At 36.6% G+C, this 27,313-nt stretch overlaps 1 protein-coding gene across 24 annotated transcripts in view; it reads left to right on the top strand.

The window, feature by feature from the left end:
- The window catches only part of Adgrl3 (adhesion G protein-coupled receptor L3), a 763,485-nt gene that overhangs the window by 602,378 nt on the left and 133,794 nt on the right, over nucleotides 1–27,313 (top strand). For 21 of the 24 annotated variants that reach the window (XM_036200955.1, XM_036200954.1, XM_036200934.1 and 18 more), the window contains 3 exons: nucleotides 2,442–2,480; nucleotides 25,581–25,764; nucleotides 26,646–26,768. In XM_036200955.1, coding sequence (XP_036056848.1) covers nucleotides 2,442–2,480; nucleotides 25,581–25,764; nucleotides 26,646–26,768 — 346 coding nt within the window. The remainder of the gene's footprint in view (nucleotides 1–2,441; nucleotides 2,481–25,580; nucleotides 25,765–26,645; nucleotides 26,769–27,313) is intronic. The other 3 variants (XM_036200946.1, XM_036200945.1, XM_036200938.1) reach the window with 1 other exon arrangement.

Here is a 27,313-nt window from a genome sequence, read left to right as displayed (position 1 = left end):
TTCATATTTTAATAAATATTTTATTTGCATAACTATCTTTATATACATTGTAAACACAAAGTACATGCTGCATATTTATAGAGAATATCATTTATATGTGTAAAAATACTACATCGTAGATTAATATGGTGTCAAATGGTTAGCATCAAATGAAGATGCTCACAAATGACATAGCTGAATTCTGTGGCCTGGACTATAAACATAGTCTTTCCAACTTTAAAAATAAAAGATTTTGACAGTTGAAGGCTATGTTCCGATAAGAAATTCATTTTTAAAACATTCTTCTTTTGACTGAAAGCAAAAAGTTGTAGATTGTCTTTTAGTTGATTTTTAGTTCTCTGTTCTTGGTGGGATAAGATTGCCACTCATTAAAATGGAAAAAAAATGTTTTTATATAACAATCATTCAACATTAAAAAGCCAGATTTTTTTTTTTCTGGCAGATAGCTCTTGCTGCAGTTTCTTTGGTAAGCAAATGTAATTTTAGTGTTTTTTTTATTAAATATCATGTACTAGGTTTCTTGATCATGCTGAGCAAGGAGTTATTTTTTTGTTGTTGTTCATTTATTTTTTTCACTTGTATCCTGATAGAGTCACAACCAAGCCCTGATGGAATAGTTGATAGCTGCCTATATGGTGTGGCATGCTGTGACTTTAATGTGTTGTTACCCTCACTGACTTGATCCTACTAATGAACATGGCTGCCAGCTATTCTTATCATAAAGGGTTGGGAATACTGATTTCTATTAATGTTACATACCCATAACATGACTTGTTTGTTACTGCAATACTTTGTATCTTTATTTAAAAGTGGTGTTGATGTCTGGGGCTATCAGGTAAAGCTGGCAATTAATGTCACATTCTAACTGGCTGCCGCTAATCAGCTTGCCTAGACTGAATATCAAATAACTACATAATGAGCAAATTTCCATTCCTGGGGCTTTTTAATGCTCTCTTTTGTTTCCCATTTGGCTCTCTTCAATTGTTTTTATAATGCAGTTTGTCATATGTTAATTTGCATGAAGGGGTAGGGAGATGGGAGGGCAAAGGTTACTCACGTGCTTGCTGGCTTGCTCTCATTTCCTGTGGTTCCTACTTTCCCTGAAGCAGTTACAGCCCATCAGATTTGCAAAGTCAACTAGGTACAAATCCATTGCACTCCACATTGAAATTCTGGCGAGCTCAGAGTCCTACATAACTGTGATGTGAGTCAGTGATCTGAATGACAGCATTGGTGACTCACTTGAACTCATTGCTGACTTCTTCCGCAAAGTTCCTGTTCCCTCATTGAAGAAAGCAGGAATTCGGCTTGGGCCAGTATTAGCTAGTGAGCAACACAAAAAGTGTCAGGGTAAATGCTCCCTAAAACTGGAGAAACTCTGTTTTGCAATTCAAGGGTAATGACCAAGGGAACTGAAAAACACAGGGGAAAATGTGAAATCCCACAGTCTGATTTATAAAAATTTGGGTCATTCATTTAAACAGTGTGAATGAATGGTTATTGATTATTCATTTTAGCACCAGGAGAAAATGTTTTGGGCCAGAATACAATCTTCTGTCAACAAAAACAAATTAAATCAAGCTTCTTTCCTTAATAGTTTCTAAAATGTTTTCTATTTTGGCCAAGACTGTCAAACCCAATTCTTTAAGAAATAAAAGAAGCAGCAAGTCAGGAAACGAATCATATTCTATTAATCTCAAGATATCTGACTCTTGATATTTGTCCCATAGGGTTAAATATAGTCACAATTGACCGGGCGGTAGTGGCACTCGCCTTTAATCCCAGCACCCAGGCTCAGGAGCTAGAGGCAGGAGGATCTTTGTGAGTTTGAGGCTAGCCTGGTCTACAGAGCGAGATCCAGGAAAGGCGCAAAGCTACATAGAGAAACCCTGTCTCAAAAAAACAAAATAAATAAATAAACAAACAAATAAATAAATAAAATAAAATAGTCACAATGAATGGGCATTTCTATCTACCTTATAAGAGGATTTTTGAAGGTATGAATGAACACATAGTATAAACACAGACATCCACAATATAGACTGTCTTGAAAACCACTCATAAATCTCTCTTTAAAATAATGGGTTCCAAATCTTTTGCATAATTGACTTACCATCTTACGTCTCCACTAGTGGCTCATAAATGAATGACTAACCAGATGTGACCGAGATCATGTCACATGAATGTATGTTGGTTTGTACTAATTTCTACTAAATGTATTCAAAGGCTTCTTTCTATGGACAACTTCCCACCATCTGGTTTTTAGGAAAAAAAAAAAAAAAGGTTTTTGGCTGATATGGTGCTGCTGCATAGCCTTCATTTTCTTCTATAAAAGTCGTGAATCAAAAAGTAAGGTGTTTATGTAGATGTTTTCTTTTATTTCTCTGTCACTAACTCGTTTTTTCTATTCTGTGTTTAATCTGCTGTCTTAATGGATTCAGCTTCAGAAAAGAGAGCGCTCTTGCAGAGCCTATGTCCAGGTACTTTCTGTGTTTTTCTAAATGTGTTAAGTTGTTGAATTGTCTCAGTTGGTGATCATATGCATGGGCATCTGAGGAAAAATGATAATGTGCCATGGTGAACTAAAGGAACTTCTGGGAGGGCGTGCAGGGTGGGAATCAAAAAAAAGGGTCTGTGTGAAAAAGAAAGCTGGCAGTGCCAAGTTCTGTCAAGCAGGGGAAACAGAGTAGAGAGAAGGTGCAGCTTGAGGCATGGAACATTTTCTTCTAAGAGCTGAGTTTAATATAACATAAATCTCTGTGTTTTCATAGAGTCGCTATATAGATTTCACTTATACACTGAATTGTTAGTTCATTCCGAATAGAGTTATATGAGGCAAGACACAATATGGGATTTTTGAAATAATCTTAGTTCTGTTTCAACATAAAACTCAAGATGCCAGACAGGGTTATGACTAGTTTACTCTCTCATTGAGATCATATGTAAATATAATTTTTATCCAGAATGGAAATTTAGTTTCCCAACAGTACTGTTCTCGTGGTCTTACGGTTTAGTGAAAGAGAACATTACTCAGACAAGCTGGCTGTCTTCCTGGGTTTTGTTTTACCTGTTGTTTTGTAGGGAGGCTGGCTTTTATTTATTTGTTTGTCTGTTTATTCCAAGATAGAGTTTCTCTTTGTAATAGTGTTGACTGTCCTCTGTAGACCAGGCTGGCCTCAAACTCACAGCAATCCATCCACCTGCTTCCTGACCTGTGTGTCACCACCCCTGCCTTTGATTTTATGCCTGTAAATTTCATGTTCTCTGTATGCAAATCACAGCATTCTATTGAAGCAAATCCATCTGTGTTTAGAAAAAAAAATGACCCCAGGAGCGAAGTCAGTGTTTGTGAAGATTGGCAGTATCAAATCAAAACCTTAACAATTTATTCATATTTGCATAGAATATGGGAACCTTGGCTTTGTCTCCCCATACTCTTAAGGGCTTAATTGATGTAAATGTTAAGTATCAATCTGTTCATTTGTGTCTCTGCAATGATCTGAATATTCACCTCTGCTAACTTTATGTCTGCGGTATTGATAATTAGAAAGCTGCTTAGCTAAAATCATGTCAGAAGAACTAGATGACCTTAGGAGAGAATCGTTCAGGTTTTTAGGATACAGTATAAGTAGACATTCTAATGAAAGAGTGTGGCATCTGTCTTTGCTTAGTTAGTCATTTGTTTAATTTGGCCACCATTATTTTTTCTTGCCCATTTAAAAAATACATGAAATCCATCATTTCCTCAAAAGTGTTAACAAACGAAACATATGTAATCTATATCCTGAGGTTTTATCATCTGGTAGACAAAAATTGATTAGTTCAACTTCAATTCTTCTTCCTTTAGTTAGCATCATATTGGGGAAATATAAAATGTACCTTGAGTAGATAAGGTATTTTCCATGTCTTCTCAGCCACTCAAGGGTGCATTGCAAGTGTTAGCGCTATTCCAGTTAATTTCCAGACATACAGAATTAACCAGCATCTGTAAGGTGGGGAACACTGTTTTTTTTCTTTTGCCTTACCTATCTCTAGTGTAATGGCCAAGGCCCTTTTAACAAAAAAAATGGAGACCATCACAAGAGAAATGTGAGACTAATTTATTAAAGATGAACTCTATGTGACCTGGAAACCCATGAACAAGAAAACGCAGAGAGGCAGAGAGACCTGTGGACTTTGGTGCTTACGTGTTAGGAGTAGTAAGGCAGTTGGGGGTAATGTGTTTGGATAAAGTGAATGTGGTGTAACCTCAGTAAACTGAGGACACAGCCAGGACTGTTCATGCAGAGTTTGGACATCTTTGGGCCTTTGCTTCTCTTCTTTGAAGGCAGGCAAGTGTCTCTCAAAGGAAGACTTACAATCTGCTTCAGAAAAGGGTCATGAAAGGGTTGCTTTCAATTTTGTGACTTGTTTCCTTGTAGAAAGATTGGTGGGCAAAGTGCAAGTAGTTTTCTACCTCTGGTGATGTCTCAAATGTCATGGTGCACTAATATGAGGTAGGATATGCTGTCTCTAGTTTTATTAATTTCAAACTTGGTTTATTTTTTAAAGGAAAACATAGGATAGAAATAAATAATATTCCCTCCTTGCAAGTTGCATTTTGAGTCTGATGGTCTTAGCATGGGAAATAACAGCATTTTGTGAGAATCATTTAAAAGAAAAAAATCCAATTTGATGTTGAAGATTAGGGAGATTATCTTTGTATTTGCATTTACTTTATGAAATGATGAATTTCTGTGAATAAGAAAATATTAAGGCTTATTTTCTTAGGTTTTAGAAAAGTTTCCTTTAGGGAAGCACAGTATGAGAGGTAGGAGAAGGACTCCCATCACAGAAAGGTGGGGAGCATAGCATGTTGCAGCCTGCCAGCTGTGCTATCCTTTTAATGGGGCTTTCGGGATAATTAGCCTTCCAGTATTTAAATCTATGAAGTGCATGGTCATTCAGACATGACTCTCCAATGAAAAATTAATAGCACAGTTTATTCAACAGCTGATTTCCTGGTGTTACAATTGACTAGCTGTGAATAAATGTTTCAGCTATTGACTAAATATCTGATGAGACACAATACACACAGAGGCTACTGGTGATGTGGAAATGTTCTTCTCGATAATACAAGATGCTTCTTCTGATCATGTTCATGTAGACTGCTATTCCAGGAAGTTTTACAGTCAAAGGTGCTGGACAAACCCCTGTAACTGACTCATGAAGAGGGGTTTTATCTTATTCATTGTTTATATGTTCAGATCATACTTGGTGCCATCTCTGAAATAGGTACCTGATGTACTGGAAAGGCTTTTGGTCTTCAGTCTGACATGATTGTTTCTCATTGTGGGTTTCTACACACATGATGTGTAGAAATGTGGCCTTTCCATTTACATAAGACAAGATTCTTCTGGGGATGTGTTTGACAACCTGAATCCATTTACTTTTCATTCATTATTTTAAGAGCAGGAGTCTATTTTATGAATTATAAAAATTCATGTTTTATATTTTCTTGTTTCTGACCCTTTATTCGATGAAAAACCAAAAGCACAATGAAATCAGATCTGCCAACTATCAATTATAAATTACCTGTATGGGAACAGTTTAAATTTGGATGAGTTTGAAAATATACATGAATTCCAGAAATAGTAAATTTACATTCTAAAAACATGAGTCCAATACAATTTAGTTTTCTTTATTTATCTGTGAGTTTTATTATAATTAATCTTTATTGGTTACTAAAAGATAAAAATTGATATTGATTATAGTAAAAGGACATTAATTTGTGCCGTAGTATACCATTTTTTGAAGTTTGGTTTGATGATGCAGGCCTGGGCCTACTGCTGGTTAGGGCATTCATGTAGGAGAATGTCCTGGGCCCCAGAGTGACTTCAATATCAGCCTGGGCAGTTTAGTGAGACTTTGTCTCAAAATAATTAGTAAAAAGACTGACATATAGCTAGTAATAGAGCATTGTTTTATTTATGAAGAGAATTGTGAATTCAGGGAAGATAAGACTGCCTTAGAAACATCATAAAACAACTACTATAATGTAACGTGACCAGAAGGGGCTTAGAGATAAGGGGGTTTGAGAGAGGCAAAAGGAGATGGAAAGACTGCCGGAGGTCACAGAACTAACACTGATAACATCAGTTCTGCTCTCCTGATGTGCATCTTCTTTTCTTCCACACCAAGGTGAAGATGACAATGGTTTCTTATTAAGAATAAGGACATTTGGGCTGAGAGATGACTGGAGAGAAGTTAAGAACAGAGGACCTGGGTTTGATCCCCAATGTGCACATGGCAGTTCACAGCTGCCTGTAACTCCAATAGGAGGGGATCCAATGCCCTCTTCTGACCTATTCAAATATTGCATGAATGTGTTTCACAGACATACATGCAGATAAAACACTAACAGCATAAAGTAAAAAAAAAAAAATAAAGTTAAAAAACATTTACTAGGTCAGCTATGTGGACATTGTTGTGCAGAAGGCTAAGTATTCTCTATTATTTGTTTATGTTTTACTTTGAGACAGGGTCTCTATGTGTAAAACAGGATGGTCTTCAGCTTCCTGCCTCACTGTCATGTACCCTAAGATCACAGGCATGAGATAAGTTTTCATTCACTCTTACTCAATATTTGTAAGAACTGTGTGTCATGGTTCTTACAATACATTTTGTTCAAAGTGAACATGGGGACCCACAAAGAGTTCATTGATTTTTATGAAATTATGGATGTCAATGACTGAAGAGATGTGGAAATCTGAAGCTGATTTGAAAGCTTATGTGCATTGACTCCTAAGATAAAGTAGCCTTCTGACTTGCCTCATTACTGCATGGTAGGAGGCAGGATCTAGCATTTGGTGTGTATTAATGTGTGTGTGTGTGTGTGTGTGTGTGTGTGTGTGTGTGTATGTGTGTGTACTGTATTCCAGAGACGGATAGAGTAAAACAACCCCCTTTTCTCCCACATGTACACAAACTGACACCATGTACCCACGTCCAATGCCTGTGTAATTACTACTTTGTACTGTTAAATTAATTTCACATACAACCAGAATTTGATTGATTGTGAGGTTCATTCATTTTCAACGGAGACCCTGGTTTAAAAATGTAATTTCAAGAAAAAGCTGTGAAAGGAGCTATCAGACTGTTTTCCAGAGTGACGACCCACATTGGGTGTCTGTCAGTTTTTCCAATGTCTGTCAGTTTGTTTCTTATGCCACCCAAATTCTTTTTTTTATTACTTACAAATTGTATGGCCTAGTGGCTCAGGCTTCTCACTAGCTAACTTAACCCTTTTCTATTAATCTGTAAATTGCCACATGGCTGTGGCATTACCAGTCTGCTGGCATCTTGCTTTTCCTTAGGCGGCAGCTGGCTTCTCTTCTGCATCTGCGTTTCGTTGTCCTGTCTTTCTCCTTGGATTTCCCACTTGCCCCTAAGCTCCTTTGCCATAGGCCAAAACAGCTTTATTTATTAGCCAATGGCAGCAACACATATTCACAGCATACAGAAAGACATCTCACAGCACTTTCCCTTTTCTATCTAATCAAAAAGGAAGATTTTAACTTTAACATAGCAAAATTGCATATAATAGAACAGGTGTGAAGCAAGAATTTCAGTTACAATATCTAGTCTATTTTCACGTGGGAAAATTAGAGAAAATATTCTATCATCTATCCTATAGTTATCACCCAAATTCTTGTCAACACTTGTACAATTCTGTCTTCCTGTTGTGTACACACTGGTGCATGTGAACTTCAGAGATTCATGACTCTGATCAGGGATCAAATACTTCAACATTTGGGAATGTGATCCATTAACCAGCAAAAGACCATATATGTCTAACCAGATTGGTGTAATTTTAATAAGAATTTAGTGTCAATATAAAAATATCAACATACATCTTAGGAACAACTGTCTTTGTGTGTTATAAATGTATGCAAGATTTTGCTTATATTTTCAACTCTAAATCACCATCCTTCAATTAATAATTTTTGTTAACATTGTTCTCTTCTTCAGAAGAAACTAGTAAGAAGTACTAGTGTTCTTTTTTTTTTCCTGCTTTAAAGGTAGAACATTTTCTTAGTTAATAAATATACTTTGTACCTTTTCTTTGTTGTTCTTCAAGTCTCAGAGGTATTATGTTCTCCTTAAAGTCTGTAGTCATGCTTTGCTTCTAGAGCACTAAAAGTGTGCTTCGTAAAGACTTCAGCCACTATCAAGACCCAGTATACCACTGAAGGTTGCTGAGTAGTGAGATGATGTTCTTCAGCCTGAGAAGTGACGAATGAACCGTGTGAGCAATCAGTGCTAGAGAGTTACATTGGCAAGTGTGTTTGTGCTGGATGCTGAGGTGACATTTGATGATTTTAATATTTTTTAAAAAAGGAAATGGAGTTTTGGTAAAAAGATTGAAGTGCTATAGAAAGAAGACTTGAAATAATGGAAAGTTTTTAAGAAGTCTGGAAACTGAAAGGACGGTGTCACCATTTAAAGAAATGTTCTATTTGTGATTAGTTTTAGAAGGATGGATAGAGAACCTGCCATGAGGCATGTTAAATTTTGACTTTAAGAGATATGTAATACACAGAATAAATAAATATATAGCTAAATACACAAGCTTGGAATTTAGTTTGAGGAGATTATCGTTTCTCACTGTTGACTATTAGTAACATTTAAAGCCACTGTACTAGATAAGGTGTTTTTTGTTTTTGTTTGTGTGTTTGTTTGTTTGTTTGTTTTACTAGTTTTAAAGGCCAAAACCTCTGTTCTGGCAGTCATAATTGCTAGGACTGGACATGCATCCTCAACATGCCAACTAAGGTGACAATTTTTAGTGAAAAGCAGAGATGGGTTCATTCATGGTGGCAACATTTGGATGAGGAACTGATCAAAGCATCCAGTGACCATCAAATGCATTTGCTTCAGCTTGAATTTTAGGATTAATTAAAGTATGAGGAACATGGATAAATAAGTAGTCCCTGTCAACTTGTGTCCCCATGCATCACTGATCCAGCCCTGGCCCTTCCTGCAAGGTGATCTACTAAGTTCTCAGAACTACGTGAAATCTCTTTCTCTGGTTCACCTCTGGGCTTCAGCTTCCTGACACTTCCCCTGGACTCTTGAGGAAATTTTAATTTCTTAGGGTCCTCAATCATCTGAAAGCACAAGTATTTCTCTCTAACATATCATTTTCCCCTAAAGAGTAGTTAAAGAATTAGAGCATAAAAAGAAAAGACTCTGGTGCTGAGTCCCAGCTCCCTACAGTATAACAGGTTATAGAGTGGGAGAAAACCCTAGCAATAGCTAAACAACAGTCTTAAGGGCAGGAGTACAATCAAGAACAGGAGAAGGTGCCATCTAAAGATCACCCCAAGTTCTGGTTATTTTAATTTATTTTAAATTACATATATGTCTGTGTGAGCCTGCATATATAAATAAGTGCAGGTCCCCTTGGATGCTAGTGGCAATAAATGTCCCTGAAACTAGAGTTACAGGTGGTGGTGTATCACTTGACATCAGTACCAGGAATGGAGCTTGAGTCCTCTGTAAGAGGGGTATGCTCTATTAGGTGCTGTGTCAGCTTTCCAGTCACATCCCCAGGAAGAAGAAATGATGCTCAGTGATGCTGAGCCTGCTCTCAAATGATGATCCCAACTTCTAAGCCTAAAAGTACTACCAATTCCTGATAGAGGTAAAGCATTCCCCCACAAAGTCAAGAAATCTATACTTCAGTAAAATACCTAAAGACATTTTGCCCATTCTCTTCATTTTTGTGTTACTGATGGAGACTTCCTGTGAACCGAAGTTGCTACTTGCACCTTTGACAAAGTGCAAATTGAATTATGCCAGTTTTACTTGGGTGCCTTCGGTGCATGAGACAAGAAGGAGTCTATGTTCCATTTATATTGCTAGGAAGAAATTAATGAGTATTTTCAAGTTCCTTGTTTGGTCACTTAATTGGCTGTGTGACAGAGAGCTCTGTGGTGCATGTCAAACAACTTTCTTAGTCCTCTAATGATTTGTACTTTCCTGGTGATACTGTCCTGTGCACCCTGTCAGACTGGATATCCTTGTTAAAGTGGCTAGAATAAATTGGCTAGCAGTGTGCATACAACGTAGTATATTAGCCACAGCAACAGGGAGTACTTTTAGCAGTTCTTTCAGTAGATTTCCTTGTTTGCCCATAAGCATCAAAACCAACCCAAACTTTCATTTAATATAATTAAAAGGACATCTGAAAGTAGTTTGAATCACAGCAGGTTCTTGTGATTTGGTAACCCTTTGTTAAAACCTTGTGAACTTAATATATTTCACAGCTTGATAAACCTGCTCTTGATGTGTGTCAGTAAGAGAATAAATACAAATCTATACCCTGCATGTTTCTGCTGACTTAAACCTATTGTTAAGAGACTGTTGAGATTAAAGGAAGTTAATTCCATCTATAAAACCAGAGTCCTTCTCTCTACATGAAGGATAGTTATAAGAATCCCTTCTTGTAAGTTGAGTCATTAACTGATGCTCCAATGCAATTGTCAAATCAAAAGACAGTGAAATGATGTGTAATGGGAGTACAGTACTTCCTACAGGTGTTACTTAAGAGTTTGAACAGGTCAGTTCATACATCTAAAAGACCTCCAAAGGACAACAACAGGTGTTGATAGAGATCCCTTATTGACATGGAAAGTTGTTCTGTAAATCTCTGAAAATTGCCTTGGTGGGCTCTATGACCTAGCCAAGATGGTTACCTTATGAGAAGTCATCCCTGCCTCTTCCATTCTGTAAAGTTCCTATAAATAGGCACACATTCATTCCAGCTGCTGTTTGTATAGACATGGTTTGTAAATGTTCCCAAAGCGTAATTCTAATAAACACTTGTAGAAGCAACATTCTGTTTATAAACAGAATGTTTGTATTAAAAACAAAGCAAAAAAATATTTCTCTTCTCCCTTCATCAACTTGTATTCTCTTCACTCAATTTGTGAGCTGTTATTTAATGATCAAGCTCTTTGTTTAGAGTCCATTCTGTGCCACATTACTTTCTGAACATATATTTACCTTTGGGAAAAATTTAAATGCATACAAAATAAAGGGATACTATTTGTGTGCAAAGCAAGAGAATGCATATCCGTTTATGTTGTGATTTCTTTAATAGCTTTATGGTTGCATAGCTAACCAGAAGGGAAAAGTTATAAAGACCACATTACAGATTGAAGATCTTGCTTTTAGAACCTGTCATGAACTATTCCACGACCAGTCAGAACAGAAATGGAAATTTTAAAGCATGATTTGCAATAAAGTAGCTGCTTGATGGCTTGGAACCAAACAGATGATTCTTTAGAACTCTTCCTAGTAGAGTTATCATTTTTATAATTTTCCTTATCTAATGCATAAATTCTGTACAGACAGTAACAGACACAGTGATGGCAACTTAAACAAACCAGAGCTTCTTCTCCTACTCACTTCAGAGCAGGCAGTGCCGATTCTCATGGTCATTCCTTAAAATCAGCCTTCAAGTTGTTCCATGGTTTTTCCCTATTATCAACATGGTCTTCCACCCTTCAGCTGCAAAGATGCACATAGGTTCCAGTAACATTGTCATACAGTTCTTAAATAGGAAGCAGAAAAATAAGTTGACTAAACTTTATATCCCTTCCCAAAGTCTCCTCACTCAGCTGCTTCTCTTCAGAACTCAAAGAGTGCCCTGTATATGCAGTGAAATTCTGCAATGAAAGGAGACAACATTTTAGCTGGATAAATGCCTAGTGGTTGCCTAATACAATGGGGATCCTAGGAAGCTACAACTTTGGATACTGGTGCTAGGGACCTTGCCCAGAAAATGCAAATGCTCTTAAGTTAGACCTCTGCACCACACACACACACACACACACACACACACACACACACACACACGCATGCATATAAATGCCTACATAAATATACAGATGATAAAAAAGAAAGCATATTTTATGTTTATATATGTGCAAATATGTACAACTTTGAAAATTGTCAAAACTGAAATTTTGAGGGGGCAGCGTTCTATAACTGAATGGGCAGAGAGGAGATAGGTGGGTAGGGAAATTTTCTGTATTTTCATTATTTGTTGCTCTTTAACAGTAGATCATTTTTTTGGCAGTATTTTAGACTTACAGAATGTTTGTCCAGGTAGTGCAGAGTCCATCCCTCTTAACCCCTGACAGCATGGTTCTTTCCCTTTATAAATACTTTACATTAGTATAGGATAAAACAGATGGTTTGACGTGGCTTAAAGTTCATAGTTCTTTAGCATTTTTTACTTATGTCATGTTTCTTGGAACCCAAAGTAGATACTGAGTTGAAAATAGATCTGTGAAAGTTCCTCCTACTAGCCGTCCTTAAATGCAGAAGCATACGTTCCTTTTAAAATAATAAAATAAAAATAATAGACATTTAATTTGAGAAAAGCCCGAGTTTCTTTGTTCATTCACTCAATCAGACAACTGTTAGACCTTTTGCATCCCTGCACTGTTCTAGGCCATGATTCAGAAGGGAAGGCAGGACTTCTACTCTTGTAGAACATGGATCCTAGTTCAATAGGTGGAGTTTGGAAACTAGCGCTATCACTAAACCAAAGCAGCACACTGATGACAGAAATATTACCCAGAGAAGTAAGATACAGTCACAACACTGAAAGAATATGTGGAGTTAGGAAGATATTCTGGTGTGGTAACCATGAACCTTGGTCCTGATGTGATGAATGAAATAAGGCAGGTGCCCAGCTGGAGAAAGCATTCTAAGTCACTGAATGTAAAGGTAGCAAGTGAGGGCTGTTGGAAAGTTCTGGGACTACAAAGCCCAATATAGTCGTTCATAGTAACTGGTTGAAGGAGCATACAATAACAGGAAGAGTGTGTAAAGCATCTACACTTGAACACCATTAAAAAATGTTAGCCAAGAACACCATACTGTGCTTTTACAGTGTGAATTTGGCTGTAAATTTTATTTTCCACTGATATGCATTCTGACAGCTTCAACTAGCACTGTTAGGCTGACTGCTCCAAACATGTCAACCAATTGCTTTACACTCGTCTGAATTCTTCCATTATTCCATTTTCTCTACTGCTGAGTCATTTTCTTCTTGTTTTTAATATGTTGTTTGAGAATTTTTTACAATGTGTTTTAATCATATTCACCCCTCCCCTAACTTCTCCTGGATCCACACACACCCTTCCCTACCCACCCAACTTTGTGTCTTCTCTGCCCATCAAGCTCAGTCTATGATGCCTACATACTCTCAGATGTGTGGCCTGCCACTTGAGCCTAGTCAACCTACCAGCAGCCATAGCCTTCAGGAAAACTGGCTCTTCCTCTTCCAGCTATTGTCAAATTTTAACAGCTCTGCACACCCCAAGGCTCAGATATAATTTATGAAAAGGAAGCAGAAAGGTGGTAAGAATTATAAGTGGTGGATGACTACAAGAAAACCAGATTTTCCAGACACAGCAAGGCTGTTGTATATATAAACTCATTATTCAAAGTATGCACAAGATGCATGTAAAGTCGAGCCAGGTAAAATCCAAGCATAGAGAGGGGAGATGGACATGAAGTCCCACCATGAAAGTCCAACTATGAACTGGGTCATGTTTGAAAGTGCATATCTGATCTTGACCCTACTTAAAGACTATCTATCCATTGTTCTTATTTGGCATTTACAAAATAGTTTCACTTTTGCATTATTGTGTTTTTGTGTCTGACTTCTCTTGCCAATTACCCATACTTTTAACTGGCTCCACCTGTATCTTTGGAGTGTCTACTTCCAAATCGTCCAATGATTGCAGTTCAAGTCTCCAAGCCTTTATTGTCACAATACCCTCTTCTTGAATTAATTCTATTTTTTTCTCTCTTTTGTCCTTCTTTGTCTGAATAGCTTTGTGTTATCTGTCAACACCCACTCAATATGCCAATTACTTTAAGTTGGCATTCTTTGTCCCACTTAGTATAAATACCCTCTTATATGAATTTATATAACACTCAGTTTTTTTTTTTCCCTGTGGCAGCAATTGTCAAGTATTTTTTTAAGATCACTTCCCTCTTCTGTCATTGAGTCTCTTGGAAAGGAGCAGTGCTGCTTTCACTTCTGTATCTCTAGGCATTTAAATTCCACTTAACGTCTCTCAGATCTCTCAGTTTTTTGCTATTTAATAGAAGCCACAGGCCCATATTTCCAATTACCTTCCACTGCAGCAGAAACACTGCCCTTGTGAACACTTGCTGCCACTGGTCCCTTCTCTCTCATTCTCTCTCAAATCTGCTTCACCAGGCTTTTGTCCTCAGTACTTTACTGAATGGGCCCTTCTCAAGGTCATTATTAAGTCAGTGATGGTTTCTCAAGATCATTAGTGATATAATGTGCTAAACCAATGACCAATCTGTGTCTTTCTTTTGAATTTTTTTTTGTTGATGTTCTTTGAGATTATAGTGAAATCACATTATTCTTCCTTCCCTTTCCACCCTCCAAATCTTCCCATATACTATCCCCCTGCTCTCTTTCAAATTCATGATCTCTTTTTTTTAATTGATGTTAGGATATGTGCACATGTGTGTGTGTGTGTGTGTGTGTGTGTTTATGCATATGTATATATATATACACAATATGTATTTCAATCATACCTGACCAGTCAGAAAATCTGGCACTCTTGACTTTTCTCCCTGACATACTCCCATAAGAACACCTCACTTGATTTTCCTCCCACAAATTAACACTTATTTTTGCTCTTCTTTAAGAGTTTCTCCTTTTCTCTGCAAGCTGTTGGAGTTGAAGTACTCCCCAGCATAATACTTAGTTGCCTTTCCTTTGAATTGTTCCCATGGTGACCTCACTAATTTTGATTGGTATGATCCTTTTTTTTTTTTAGATTGTTTAAAATTCATTTTACATACCAACCCAAGATCCCCCTCTCTTCCCTACTACAACTCTCCACTGAGCCTTTCCTCTATAACCCACCCCCTATTCCCTCCTCTAGAAAGGTAAGGCCTAGCCGGGCGGTGGTGGCACACGCCTTTAATCCCAGCCCTCGGGAGGCAGAGCCAGGTGGATCTTTGTGAGTTCGAGGCCAGCCTGGTCTACAGAGTGAGATCCAGGACAGGCATCAAAACTACACAGAGAAACCCTGTCTCGAAAAACCAAAAAAAAAAAAAGAAAAAGAAAAAGAAAGGTAAGGCCTCCCATGGGGAGTCAGCAAAGCCTTGTACATTGAGTTGAGGCAGGTCCAAGCCCCACCCATGCATCAAGGCTGAGCAAAGTATGATGTGGATGCTTGTGACCACAGATGCTATCCCCTGGACAGACTATTCTTTAAAATCTGGAATTGCTGTCCCTTTGAACCTTTCAGCGTCTTTCTTCCGTTGCAGTAGGCAGCACAAGCCTTCTAGAGCATAACTGAACTCTCCACTCCATTTCCATGTTCAGTCTCCACTGTCACTGAGTTCTGTCTCAGTATCCACTGTCCACATCTCACTCATCTCACTCTAAACACTCTACTGGAAGTCTCAGGGGCATGACTTGATGCTCCCACTTGAAGACTTTTACTCTAGTTGTTTATTCTGTTGATGGTAGGGCTTTTTGTTTTGTTTTAAGATAGTGTTTTATGTAGACCAGGCTGGGCTTGAACTCACCATGTAGCCAAGGATGATCTTTGAACTTTGAATATACACTAGCAGAAAGATACATATTGATCCTTAATGTTGAAATTGCTGGAACCCATCTGTAGCCTGAGTTTTATAGTAGCTCTGGCAGTCCCAACAACTTACATTCAACAATGTATTCCACCATGAAGGTTAGAGATGCATATTGATGAAAAGCAGAAAAGTGGAGTTAAGCAGCATATTGGGAAAAGGAACACATAAAGGGGACCCAGCAACCTTGAGTTCATCCAATAGATGCTAGCAGGAGTCTTGGGTTTGAATAGTGGAAGAATTGGGAACAAGGGAACAAAATAAGGAAATTAAGCAGTTCTTATCAAGTTGTGATCCAAATTGCCCCTGTCCTGGCTTAGTTCCTGCAAAGTGGCCGAATATATTATTTTTCAAACTACCGTCATCACTGGAAAAGACCAGTTTGTTTCTTATAAGATGATTCCTTTTGTTCTGGGGGGTACAGCTGTACACTCATGCATAATTGCTCTCTTCTGCAGGGGAGGAAGGGTATACTGTGAGGCTTTCTTCTCCTTGGTATCCAAGGTAACTATAGGTTTAGGGCAGTCACCTTGTTTTATGCTGTTAGATTTGGAGGAAGATGACTCAGGATAGGTAGGCAGACACTCCCCGAGTGATTAACGTTCTGATGCAGAGGCAAGCAGGAGTCTGACTCAAAGAAGAGAGATAGGAAGTGTGGGCAAGCTGCCAAGCTTTGATCCTGCTTTTGTTAAAGTTGGAGACTTAAGAAAGGAGTCAATGCCTCTTATCAAAAATGGCATATAAGTGCCTGCTACATTCTGCTCTTTGACTTCTTACCATAGGCTTTTTTAATGAGGAACTATTGACTGCACTTTCCAAATTTCCATCTATTGCTAATGGTTCTGTGATATCAGTACTTCCATATGTATTCAATTATTCTGGATGGATACTGCTAGATAGTGTAGTGGATTCAATCAATCTACTTCAACTTATGATGTCAAAACCAGAGAACAGAACTCTTGTGCAACATTAAGACTTATTTAGATCTTTCTAACTGGTGTCATTGAAGTACTTTATAATCAAATCATAATGGACAAATCTGTATTTATCAAGTTCCTTACAATTTTTTACTATACAAGCACAGTTATACACACTATTATTAAAGAATAAAACCACAATCCTTTCTTTCCTTTCCCACTGTGATCCAGTGTCTCTTTGGTGCATACCACAGATCCCATGCATCTTGCTTCTTCCTTTCTCTTACTGACTGGCTTTAATTAATCTACAAATCATTTAGGTGTGTTTGAAATCTCTGCCTTTCTTCATTCCCAGAAAAAGAATGCATGGCTTTGAACCCAAATTCTACCCCCATGTTGTTTGCTAATTAGCTTTTAGCAAGTTACTTCTCTAGGTCTCAATTTTCTCTGTAACATGACAAAACTAATAATTTGTACGTACCTTCATGGATTCCTGAGGAAAGTAAAGTTGGATGCATTTGTGTTAGGGACTGAACGACAATAATACATGCAGCCTCCTGACATTAAAGTGTTTTTTTCATGTCGACTTGTTGCCTGTAGGAAGAATTGCAAAAATCTTGACACTGCTTGCAAAGGCTCCTAAAATCTAGACTTTACACATCGTTATTGCCATTGGAATCTTTGTGGTTTTTTTTGTTCTGTTTTGAGGAATTGTTTTCATTTCCTTCAATATGCTGTTCTTATCTCTGTGCTAAAAGGGCCATGCTGCATGCCTCACCTCCCTTGCTAGTGTTAAACCTCATTTTGAAAATGTCTGACTTCATGGAGCTTCTGTGATAGTCTTTATACTTGTTCCTATTGTTACAGTGCACGTCATGTTGGATTTTAATTACTTGTTTAATTGTCTGCCCTCCCCATATTATCTCATGGAGGGAAAGGAGAACAGCTGTCGTTTTTTGCTGCATTCTAATTGACTGCCACATTGAAGGTGCTCAATTAATATTGTTGAATGAATTTGAGTCTGCAACAAGGTGAGAGTCAAGTCCATAGCTGTATTTAATTTCTGTGATATAACGCAGATTGCCTTGACAGCACTCAATCATTTCACCCTAAATTAAACTACATTTTTAAAGCAATGCAATCAAATAGTTCGTTAAAAACAATACATTTTTTAATCCTACAAGAGCTCTCATAAACAGTCTATTCTACAGAATTCTATTTTCATGTTCTGTTAAAGGTTCTTATTACTATATTAAGGTCAGTTTTGTTATACAATCTAATTTTAATTAAGACTTGAAAATGCCAATACTTCCCTGTAATATAAAAGGGAGTTCAGGGATTAGTCATTTTTATACGCTTAATAATATTAAATGACAGTGGTTATAAAATGAACCTTTGGTTTATTGATCACATGTGTAAATATCAGTCACTCAACTTGACTTCTAATAAAAAACCTGCAAGTTATAAACTGTTTTGAAGACTTTTTGAACATTTGACCTTTAAAATTTTGATTTGAATCAATATCTAAATCCAGATTGAATCACAATGTACCCTATTCAGTAACGATTTTAAACTTTTGCCTTATTTTATTCTCAGCTGATAAACTTTATGTCATAAAGTAAAAACCAAAAAAACTAAGGAAATTTGCCTTTAATTTTTTAAATTATAAAGCATATTTATATCTATATATAAATGAACATATACAATGTTCTAGAACATCAGTGTTATAGATATAGTTTCAGAACTGTCATTCAATAATTTTGTCCCTGTACAAATATCCAAAAGTATACTATAACAAGTGGAAATGACCATGATGTCATTAGCGTGCTTGGTGTCATTAAGTGAAATAGCTTTTGGGTGAGATAATATTGTTTTTAGGATCTGATATTACATTGCTGTTATATATGTTAAACAAATAAATGCATGGGATGAGATCACGCACAGCAGTCCTAAAGCTTTATTTCTCTTCCCCCAAATATTCTGAGATTTAAACAGGAGAAATGATTAAAAATGAATGTAAATATTATGAAAAACAGAGCATTATTATTGAGCATAATTATGGTAACTATGATAAAGGTTCTGCATTCAGAAAGAACTCCAGAACAGATTTTAAAGTATGGAATTAATTATTTTTCTTATTAATTTAAGTATTTTATGTATATGGGTATTTTCTGCATATGTACTATAAGAGTTTGATGCCTTTAGAGGCCAGAAGAAGGCATTGGATTCCCTGGAAATGGAATATTGGATGGTTGTGAGCATGCCTTTGGTTTCTGGGAATTTAATCCAGGTCCTCTGTAAGAGCAGACAGTTCTCTTAAATACTACAGCCATAGGAGTGAATTATTACTTTGATTGCTAGTCAGTTATTAAAAACAAATCAGCAATTTCTTAGTTTAAATTTGTATATCATTTAGAATGCTTGTTCTTGAATTTCAGATGGGCTGAATACTATTGTTCTGTCACGTCATCACCTTTCTTAGCCCTTTCTGCATTAAAAACAACAACAACACCATTTTTAATCCCCGTTTAAAATCAATGCATTATGAGTTTTTTTTAAACCTTTCCAACAGAAATCTATGACTTACTGTCTCATTTACTCTGGATTTGATTTTTTAAAATTTGATTTTAATCCAGATTAGAGCATAATGTGCCTTATTCTGTAATGCTTTCGAAATTTGCACTTCATTTTATTCTTGAATGATGAATTTTATATTAAAGATGAAAACTAAAGAATAATCAAAGAAAGTAATTGTGTTGTTATCCGTGATAGTTTACAACTATGGGAGTGTGTAGTGCAGGTGTCTTTTTTGTTTGTTTGTTTTGTTTTTTCCTGAACTCTAACATTCTCTTTCCCTCTAACTCACTATGGTTTCCTTCAATACCATGGGGATAGGCCACTTTATTCTTTGAGAAGACATTTTGGGAAATGTATCAAAAAGCTATAGACATAAATAAGGATGCTTTCAGTTTTATTATTTCATATTGTCATTTATTATTTCATAATAAATGCTAGTTATGCTTGCCCAATAGCTACTAATGACCCAGAACATAATATTCTGAGAAATCATATCTCTCCTAAAGGACATACTCCCATGAGAAAGGCAGATAAATATACAAATAACTGTGTTAAACATGAACAAGCTCTAAATGGGAGTCTGCTGTAATCTGAATCTCCTAATTCATATGCCAGAATTCATGCTTATTGTAGTGGGGACCAGAAGTGGAGCATCTGGAAAATGAGTCAGTCAAGAGTAACAAACCTTCATGAATGGTGGCAGTGCCCTTAGGAAACATTTTCCAGTTCCTCTAATCCACCATGTTAGGATCTACAAGGTCCTCCCTCAACACCAAGCCTGCTGGTGAGTTGATCTTGCACTGCCCAACTACAGGAAGTAAGAATGATAAATTAGTAATTCATAAACAACCTGGTCTAGGATGCCCTATTATAGTAACCAAAACAGAGGGAGAGATCCCATTGTATTGCTGACTATCTGGAATAAGAAGTCATGAAATATATCTATTTAGTATGTGTTGCCTTTTATATACTACTTTGTTCTTAGCCCCAGAAAACCAGTACCCTCAGAGATTTTTGCCCACACAGGTATGAATGGAAACTTTGGCTAATGTATGAATTTTCACTGCATGCCATGCACTCAGAAAGCAATCATTGGACATTGTTTTTGGCCATTGTAAAGATTCCTTTCTCTCCAATAGGAAGAACAAAACAGCCATATAAGTAAATGAATATATGAGATACTTTAAGAGAGTGATACATGATACAAAGAAAACGGAACAGGTTCACTTGTGGAAGACTTCCACCCTTTTTCCCTGATAACAGAATACCTTTTAATAAATGAAACCTGAGCTAGTAACTGATGGAGCTCATGCTTAAAAAGCTTGTATTTGAAAAATTTAAGGGTGGTAAACTTATTCATCTTTTCATAAGTTCTTCTCTAAAGTTTGTTTTTTTATGGCTTTGAAGTGTAGGAAGAAGGGCAAATGAGTTCATCTCATTCTGCTTACCCTGTAACCTAGGAATTACTGCTCACCTGGGTGATATGTGTCGATGATGAGTTTTTCGCCATTGATTTCCTTTGGGGATGGCTAAGAAATCTTAGGTTGTTTCACAAGCAGATCCTCTTGGAATTATCATAGAAGTTGCCACTGCAAAAATATATAGCTGTATCCACCCCCTACATCTTTCACAGTAGTAAATAAAGCGTCCAATTCAAATATAGAAAGTAGAATAATAATGTGTGCCCTTAACAGTGTACCACAATTATGTGCCATGATTAAAAACAGTAAAATGAATATTTCTAAGGTCTAAATTAAATGAAAAGAGCTCAGAATATGTTGCATAATGTTAGCACATGGCCAGAAACAAACTGTGCTTAATACTCATATCTCTAAATTACATGTGAATTGTTTTATTTATACTTGATTTTGTAGAAATGGTCAAATGTCAATAAAGTCTAGTCAAGCAACTACATAATGTGAAAGGGGATATTTATCACTCTATTCTTCCAAACTAAAATGTAATGAGACTTACCTTTATGAGTAATTTTATTTTATTAATTTGATAGGTAATATTGTTTATCCTTTGAGCCAGTGAAATTTAGTGGCAGAATAGAATGAAATTTTCTAGTGCTCATCTCCTATTCAGTTAAAGTATTCATTTAAAGTAAAAAGATATAGTAAATACGAAGTCCTACAAAATGGTGAAAATAGAAGGTTCTATAAGATAAAGCCAGGACAAACCTTATTTTCTTCTAATTTAGAATATATATTTTTACATCAGAAAAAAATAAAGAAAAAACGTTGAGTACTAATTTTGCTCTTTAAAGTCCAATAACCTGCCTTCCATTTAAAGAAAGTGAATGTATATTTATCATTCAGTTTGTGTTTAAAGTACATATAAGCTTAATCCTATGGAAACCTAGAAGTAGAAATCAACCTGTTTTTTAGAAACATCAAAAAATCAACCCTGTGATTAGACGTTATCATTTATGATAAAATTATAAATATTTTAGGAAAATCAAATATCTCTATTCTTCTATCAGGTGAGAATTAATTGGCTCTGGATAGGTGGCAACAAGTAGTTCATCAACTTTTAGAGAATTTAACCCATATTAAGTAGAAAACCAGTGGATCTCATTCTGCTGTTCCACCAGCAGTAAAGGAGTCAGCATGCTAGTACCTCTCTGTTCTTATTCCTCCAAGTTCGCATGGGCCACTACTCTCTTGTTCCTGAAGGCATCAAGGCACATGCCTCCTAGGAGTTAAGTTATGTAAGAGGTTAAATGATTACTGCATTGCACAAGACTTATTCCTTCCAGATGGCATTGTGATGTGACTGTTACAGCAAATGAAGGGTCGGCCTTGATTGCACTTACTCAGTGGAGACTCATTTCCCCCTCATTGCGGGATGGTATCAAATGAAAGTAAATTTAAGATTGAGCTATAATTATCTCTAATTTGCATATAAGGTTCAAGAAGTTACTTCTTTGTCCAGTGTTAGCCATATGGTTCCACCTTCCTACTCTGATATAAGCTTCAAGGAGACTTTATCAGTCTTTGTGCTAATACTTCCTTACAATCATTGGTTTAATTATTTTTTTTTAATTTTGACCATTTCACACACACACACACACACACACACACACACACACACACACACACACACCTTGATATATCTTACTTACCTTCTTCTCTAACCCCTAACATTTTCTTCTCATCTCTATCTACCTTACCTCATCCCTAACGTTCCCTTTTTAAAATTCATGATTTTTGGGTTTGTTGTATGAAGCACAGAAGTTTAAACAGGGCCATCTGTGTAGCCATTGGATTGGATCAGTCTATTAGATCTTTGGGTACACAAATGAAAGCAATGACTTACCTCTCCTTGAATAATCCTGTTCCAAAACCTTCATCAGTGAGGCTAGGGCTAGATGAGCCCTTCCTCCATCCATACCTAATTGTTGACAGGCACATAAACAAATGTTTTTAAGGCAAACTAAGTAATTTGTAAATTTTTTTTAGTAACTCATTAAGAATATTTCTACTTTGTTCTTCTTTAGAAAATTTGAAAGTTATGTTGCTTAAAATTTATTGACTATTTCTCTAAAGACTAAATCATGTTTGAGAAGATAAGATTGCTGAAATGTATTCAGATTTTTTCTGAAAATATTTCATCTTACAGCTCTTTGGTTGTAAAACAAAGATCATTGAGCAATAATTGGTATTAATCAAAAGGCCTAGTTTTTAGATAAAGCAGTTCTGTACACAGACTTTTGAGATTGTTTCTCACAGATTGTATGTTACTATTGTTGATTTTTTCCAATTTAGATAGTTTTTTTTTTTTTTTTTTGCTGTTCTTGTGCAATTGCTCTGGCTATGCTCTCAAATAATTATGTTGAGTAGAATAGTCAATGGTGGGCATCTTACTTCAGACTTGATCTTAAAAAACAGTATTCCAAATTTATAGTGTTATGTATAATGTTAGTGGAGGGCTTTTCATATATGGTCTTTATTATGTTGAGGTAATTTCTGTCTATTTTTGGTTTGTTGGTGGCTTTTAATCATGAAAAGTGCTGAATTGTGTTAAATGTTTTTCCTTCATCTATTGAGATAATCAGGTGACATTACCCTCTATTCTGCTAAGGGAGTAGTACATCACATCAATTTATTTTATGTGTTGAACTATCTTTTCATCTCAGAAATAAATTGCCTTTGGTCATAATATATGGTTCTTTTAATGTGCTATTGAGTTTGGCTTGCTGGCCTTTTGTTGAAGAATTATGTATCCACATTCATCAGGGATATGACTGGTAGTTTTATTGTCTGGGGTGCTTGTGTCTGGCTTTTGTATCAGAATAGTAATACTCACTCATAAAATGTATTTGGAAGCATTCCTTCCTTCTTGAACTTTTTGGAACAGCTTGAGAAGAATTGATATTAATTCTTTAAATGTCTGGTTGAATTCACTCATGAAGCCATCTGTTCCTAGGCCTTTTATTGTTGGGAGATTTTGGTTACTGATTCTTTCTCTACTCATCTATCACTCTCTTTGCTTCTCACTCAATTTTGAAACATATTTAGAAGATTGTTGGAGTGCATTGTTAGAGATGACCATTACATTTATTTTTCTATTTTTACCATTTATCAATTTTTAAAGTAAATAACTAACAACAACAAAGGGGAGAACAGAAATACTGTAGTATATGCAATGACCATCCATTTAGATAAGATTAAAATAATAAAATTCAGACTTTTCATCATTATTAAGATCATAAACAGATAAAAATGGCTGTCCACTTTCAAGCCAACGGTTAATTTCAGTTGCTTGCGGGATCTTTCAGACCATTGCTGATAAATTTTGGGATCATCTAATCTTAGAATAAATGTTCCTTTCGCTCAGTAGTCTCTGTTTGGCTTCAGAAGATACCTAAAACTTTTCGTTTGTTTTATCTCCTGGTGCCTGTTTTCTGGCATACCCTGTTGGCATTACTACCATAGGTAAGCAGCTAATGCTATTGTGGTCTGGAAATGCTTCTGTGTGGCTATCAGCTCATACTTCAAACCCAGAATGACAGAGCTAAGCACATAAAATAAATGTATTCAGTCTTTAAATTCACAAAAAGTCATTTAGATGGTTTGTGAAATGTGTGTATATGTTTAATGATGTAAACTACAGAAGTTGTAAGAAGTTGGGGTAGCTTGGAAAATATCAAGAAAAACAACTTTATCAAGAGGTAAATTAGTTTTTGAAGCTTGTGTTAATTGGCAGCCAAGGTGTTTCATTATGAAGCTGAATTTTTAACAGTTGTTACGTGGTTACTATGAAAACACAAGCCAAAAGAAAACACAGCATTGTAAAGAATCTGTCTCCCATCTCACCCAATCCCTTTGCCAATGTGTCACTAATGTGTATCCTGTTTTAAAACACTCGTGTGGTGCCTAGAGACTATGCCTATGTTGACTCTCTATTCATGGTGTCGTCTGCATTGGAGGCATACTTAATAATGAATGGGTTCAGGGATGATCACTTTCAAACTGCAGGTGCTGTATTTTTCTATTTTGCTGTTTTCTTTGTTTGAATGAAATCCAAGACTTTACTGGGAGAACTGTTTTCTCTTTGTAACCTACCACATAAAAGAAACCACAGGGAATAGATAAATGGTAGCTACAGAGATTATTCTTCTGGATGCAGCAATGAGAAATGTGGTGCCTTGTCTCTATGTGTGGATGTACATACTGCTGAGTCTGTAAAGGAAACAGAAACACCTCAGGGCCATAGGTAGTGATGTCCAACTGTTTACTCTTTTCATGAATGGTAAACAGTGTTAAGGTTTCACACCACACAACATACTCAGAGGACCTGACAGTATGAACGCTTTGATAGTCGCCCCCTTCTGACATTTTTGTAGCTGTCTGGCGCTAGAGGAAGAGGTGAGAAGAAGAGAAAGGGAAAGAAGTATTTACTCCCTGAGTTCGCAAACTATAGGCCGCAAATCCCTGTCACCTCCCACCTGTAATGATCTTTTCCGTGTCTTCTGTGGTCAGCATTGGGTTTTATGGAGATGGGCAGAACAAAACCATTTTCTGTAGAGGATGCAGACTGGTTGGTTTAAAGTATGCGCCCCTAGTTCCTCAGCCAAATCACTTTAATTATGTGATAATAGTCTTACTGAAGCCTCTGCTGTTTACTCTGAGAAGGAAGCATGGCTCTATTTGCTGCCCTTCAAAAGAAGACAACTATGGGCTTGCAAAGTCTCAGTGAGGGATTTATAGAAAAATAATGAATACTTCTGCTGTAGCATGTCACAGGGGATGCTGGGACAATAGTGATCTTATGCACACTGCTGCTCCTTGCTTGCTGGGCAACACGTACACCTGGATTTCTGACAGCTATATGGGTTCACTATAGACTTCTGCCATTCTGTTCATCCCCTCATAGGCAATGGTCGAGACAGTTAACAACCTCCTTCAGCCACAAGCTTTGAATGCGTGGAGAGACCTGACTACAAGCGATCAGCTACGCGCAGCCACCATGTTGCTTGACACTGTGGAAGAGAGCGCATTCGTGTTAGCCGATAACCTTTTGAAGACTGACATTGTCAGGGAAAATACAGACAATATCCGTAAGTGACCTTTCTTAAGACAGAAGTTCTAGAGTCACTTGCGTAGCAGGAAAGAGAAAAACAAAACAAAACAAAACAAAAAACATCTGGTGCCCCTGTCATAATCAGTGCTTTGGTTTGGTGTATATATGTTATTGTATTTCCCAAATCGCTTTCAGTTTAAAAAGATCAGAATTCATGCTTGTTAACCTCCCCAAGGCATTCCAATATTAGGTGTGTTACCTTGAGATCACATCAGTGAGGTTTATTAATAGAGTTTTATATAGGTGTGTATTTATGTAGGTTTTATACTGTTTACTATTTTGACCTCCTAATGTGAGGATTACCTGTCTTGAGTTATGTCCTATAAGAAGCAAGACATTCAAGTGATGATGCTAATGTTTGGAAATTGTATCATCGCTTCCTATAAGTGTAAATCTGTTTTTATTGTGTTTTAGGATATAGCTGACAATTTTATTTCAGGAGATTTGATAAAGCTGTTTCACATTTTATTGGGCTTGTAGATAGATCAATACTCATGTGACATTACATCTCTGGAGTACAAAAGGATTTTTACATAATTCACGGAATATGGATAATATGATTAAAATTAACTTAAAAGCAAAGACAAAATATAAAGATGGATTAAAATTTTAAGTATTAGGCTTGATTATTGTACATTTGTATTCTTCACATGATTTTTGAACATCTTTGCTTATTTTATTTTGTAAATAAATTAGAAGGACTAACCATATACTTTCCTAAAAATTGAATGATTTTAACATGAAAAATAGACCAAGAACTCTGAAATTCTGAATATAGAATCAGTTTAGTGGTTAAAGAAATTCTTGTAGCTTTGCCAGATTCCTCATAGAACACTGACACCTCTGTGTTATGAACAGAATTAGAAGTTGCAAGGCTGAGCACAGAAGGAAACCTAGAAGATCTAAAATTTCCAGAAAACATGGGCCATGGAAGCACTATCCAGCTTTCAGCAAACACTTTAAAGCAAAATGGCCGGAATGGTAAGTTGGAGTTTGTTTTTGTGCTCCATGCTATTGAACTTTAATTCATTCTTTTGTGTTGTGGCTTGGAAATTTAAATCCATCATACAAGAGTTCTTTACACCTTCTTTTGGTACACCATCATCCTTATTGCCCTTGTCTTCTTCTTCTTTATCTACTAGACCATCAATATAACAATGATGCACATTGTATAAAATTCTCTGTCAGATTCTATCACTTCTCGGTGGTCAGAACCTTGAACATGAGGAAAATTCTGAACCCCAAAACTCAAATAGTCTACCAAGTCCCCTCCCATCCCCACCCCCCGGAGTAACTGTCATTGAGTTTGCAGATTTAACTAATGGAAATTTTGGTGGGGATGTTCCTTGTAATTTTTTTTTTTCAAGACAGTGTTTCTCTGTGTAGTTTTGGTGCCTCTCCTGGATCTTGCTCTATACACCAGGCTGGCCTTGACTTCACAGAGATCCGCTGCCTCTGCCTCCCAAGTGCTGGGATTAAAGGCATGCGCCACAGCCACCCTGCTCCTTGTAATTTTTAAAGGTACA

The sequence above is a fragment of the Onychomys torridus genome, chromosome 10 (assembly GCF_903995425.1).
Source record: "Onychomys torridus chromosome 10, mOncTor1.1, whole genome shotgun sequence".
Taxonomy (NCBI): Eukaryota; Metazoa; Chordata; class Mammalia; order Rodentia; family Cricetidae; genus Onychomys; species Onychomys torridus.
The sequence above is the reverse complement of the archived record's forward strand: the minus strand, read 5'-3'. Positions and strand labels throughout refer to the sequence as shown.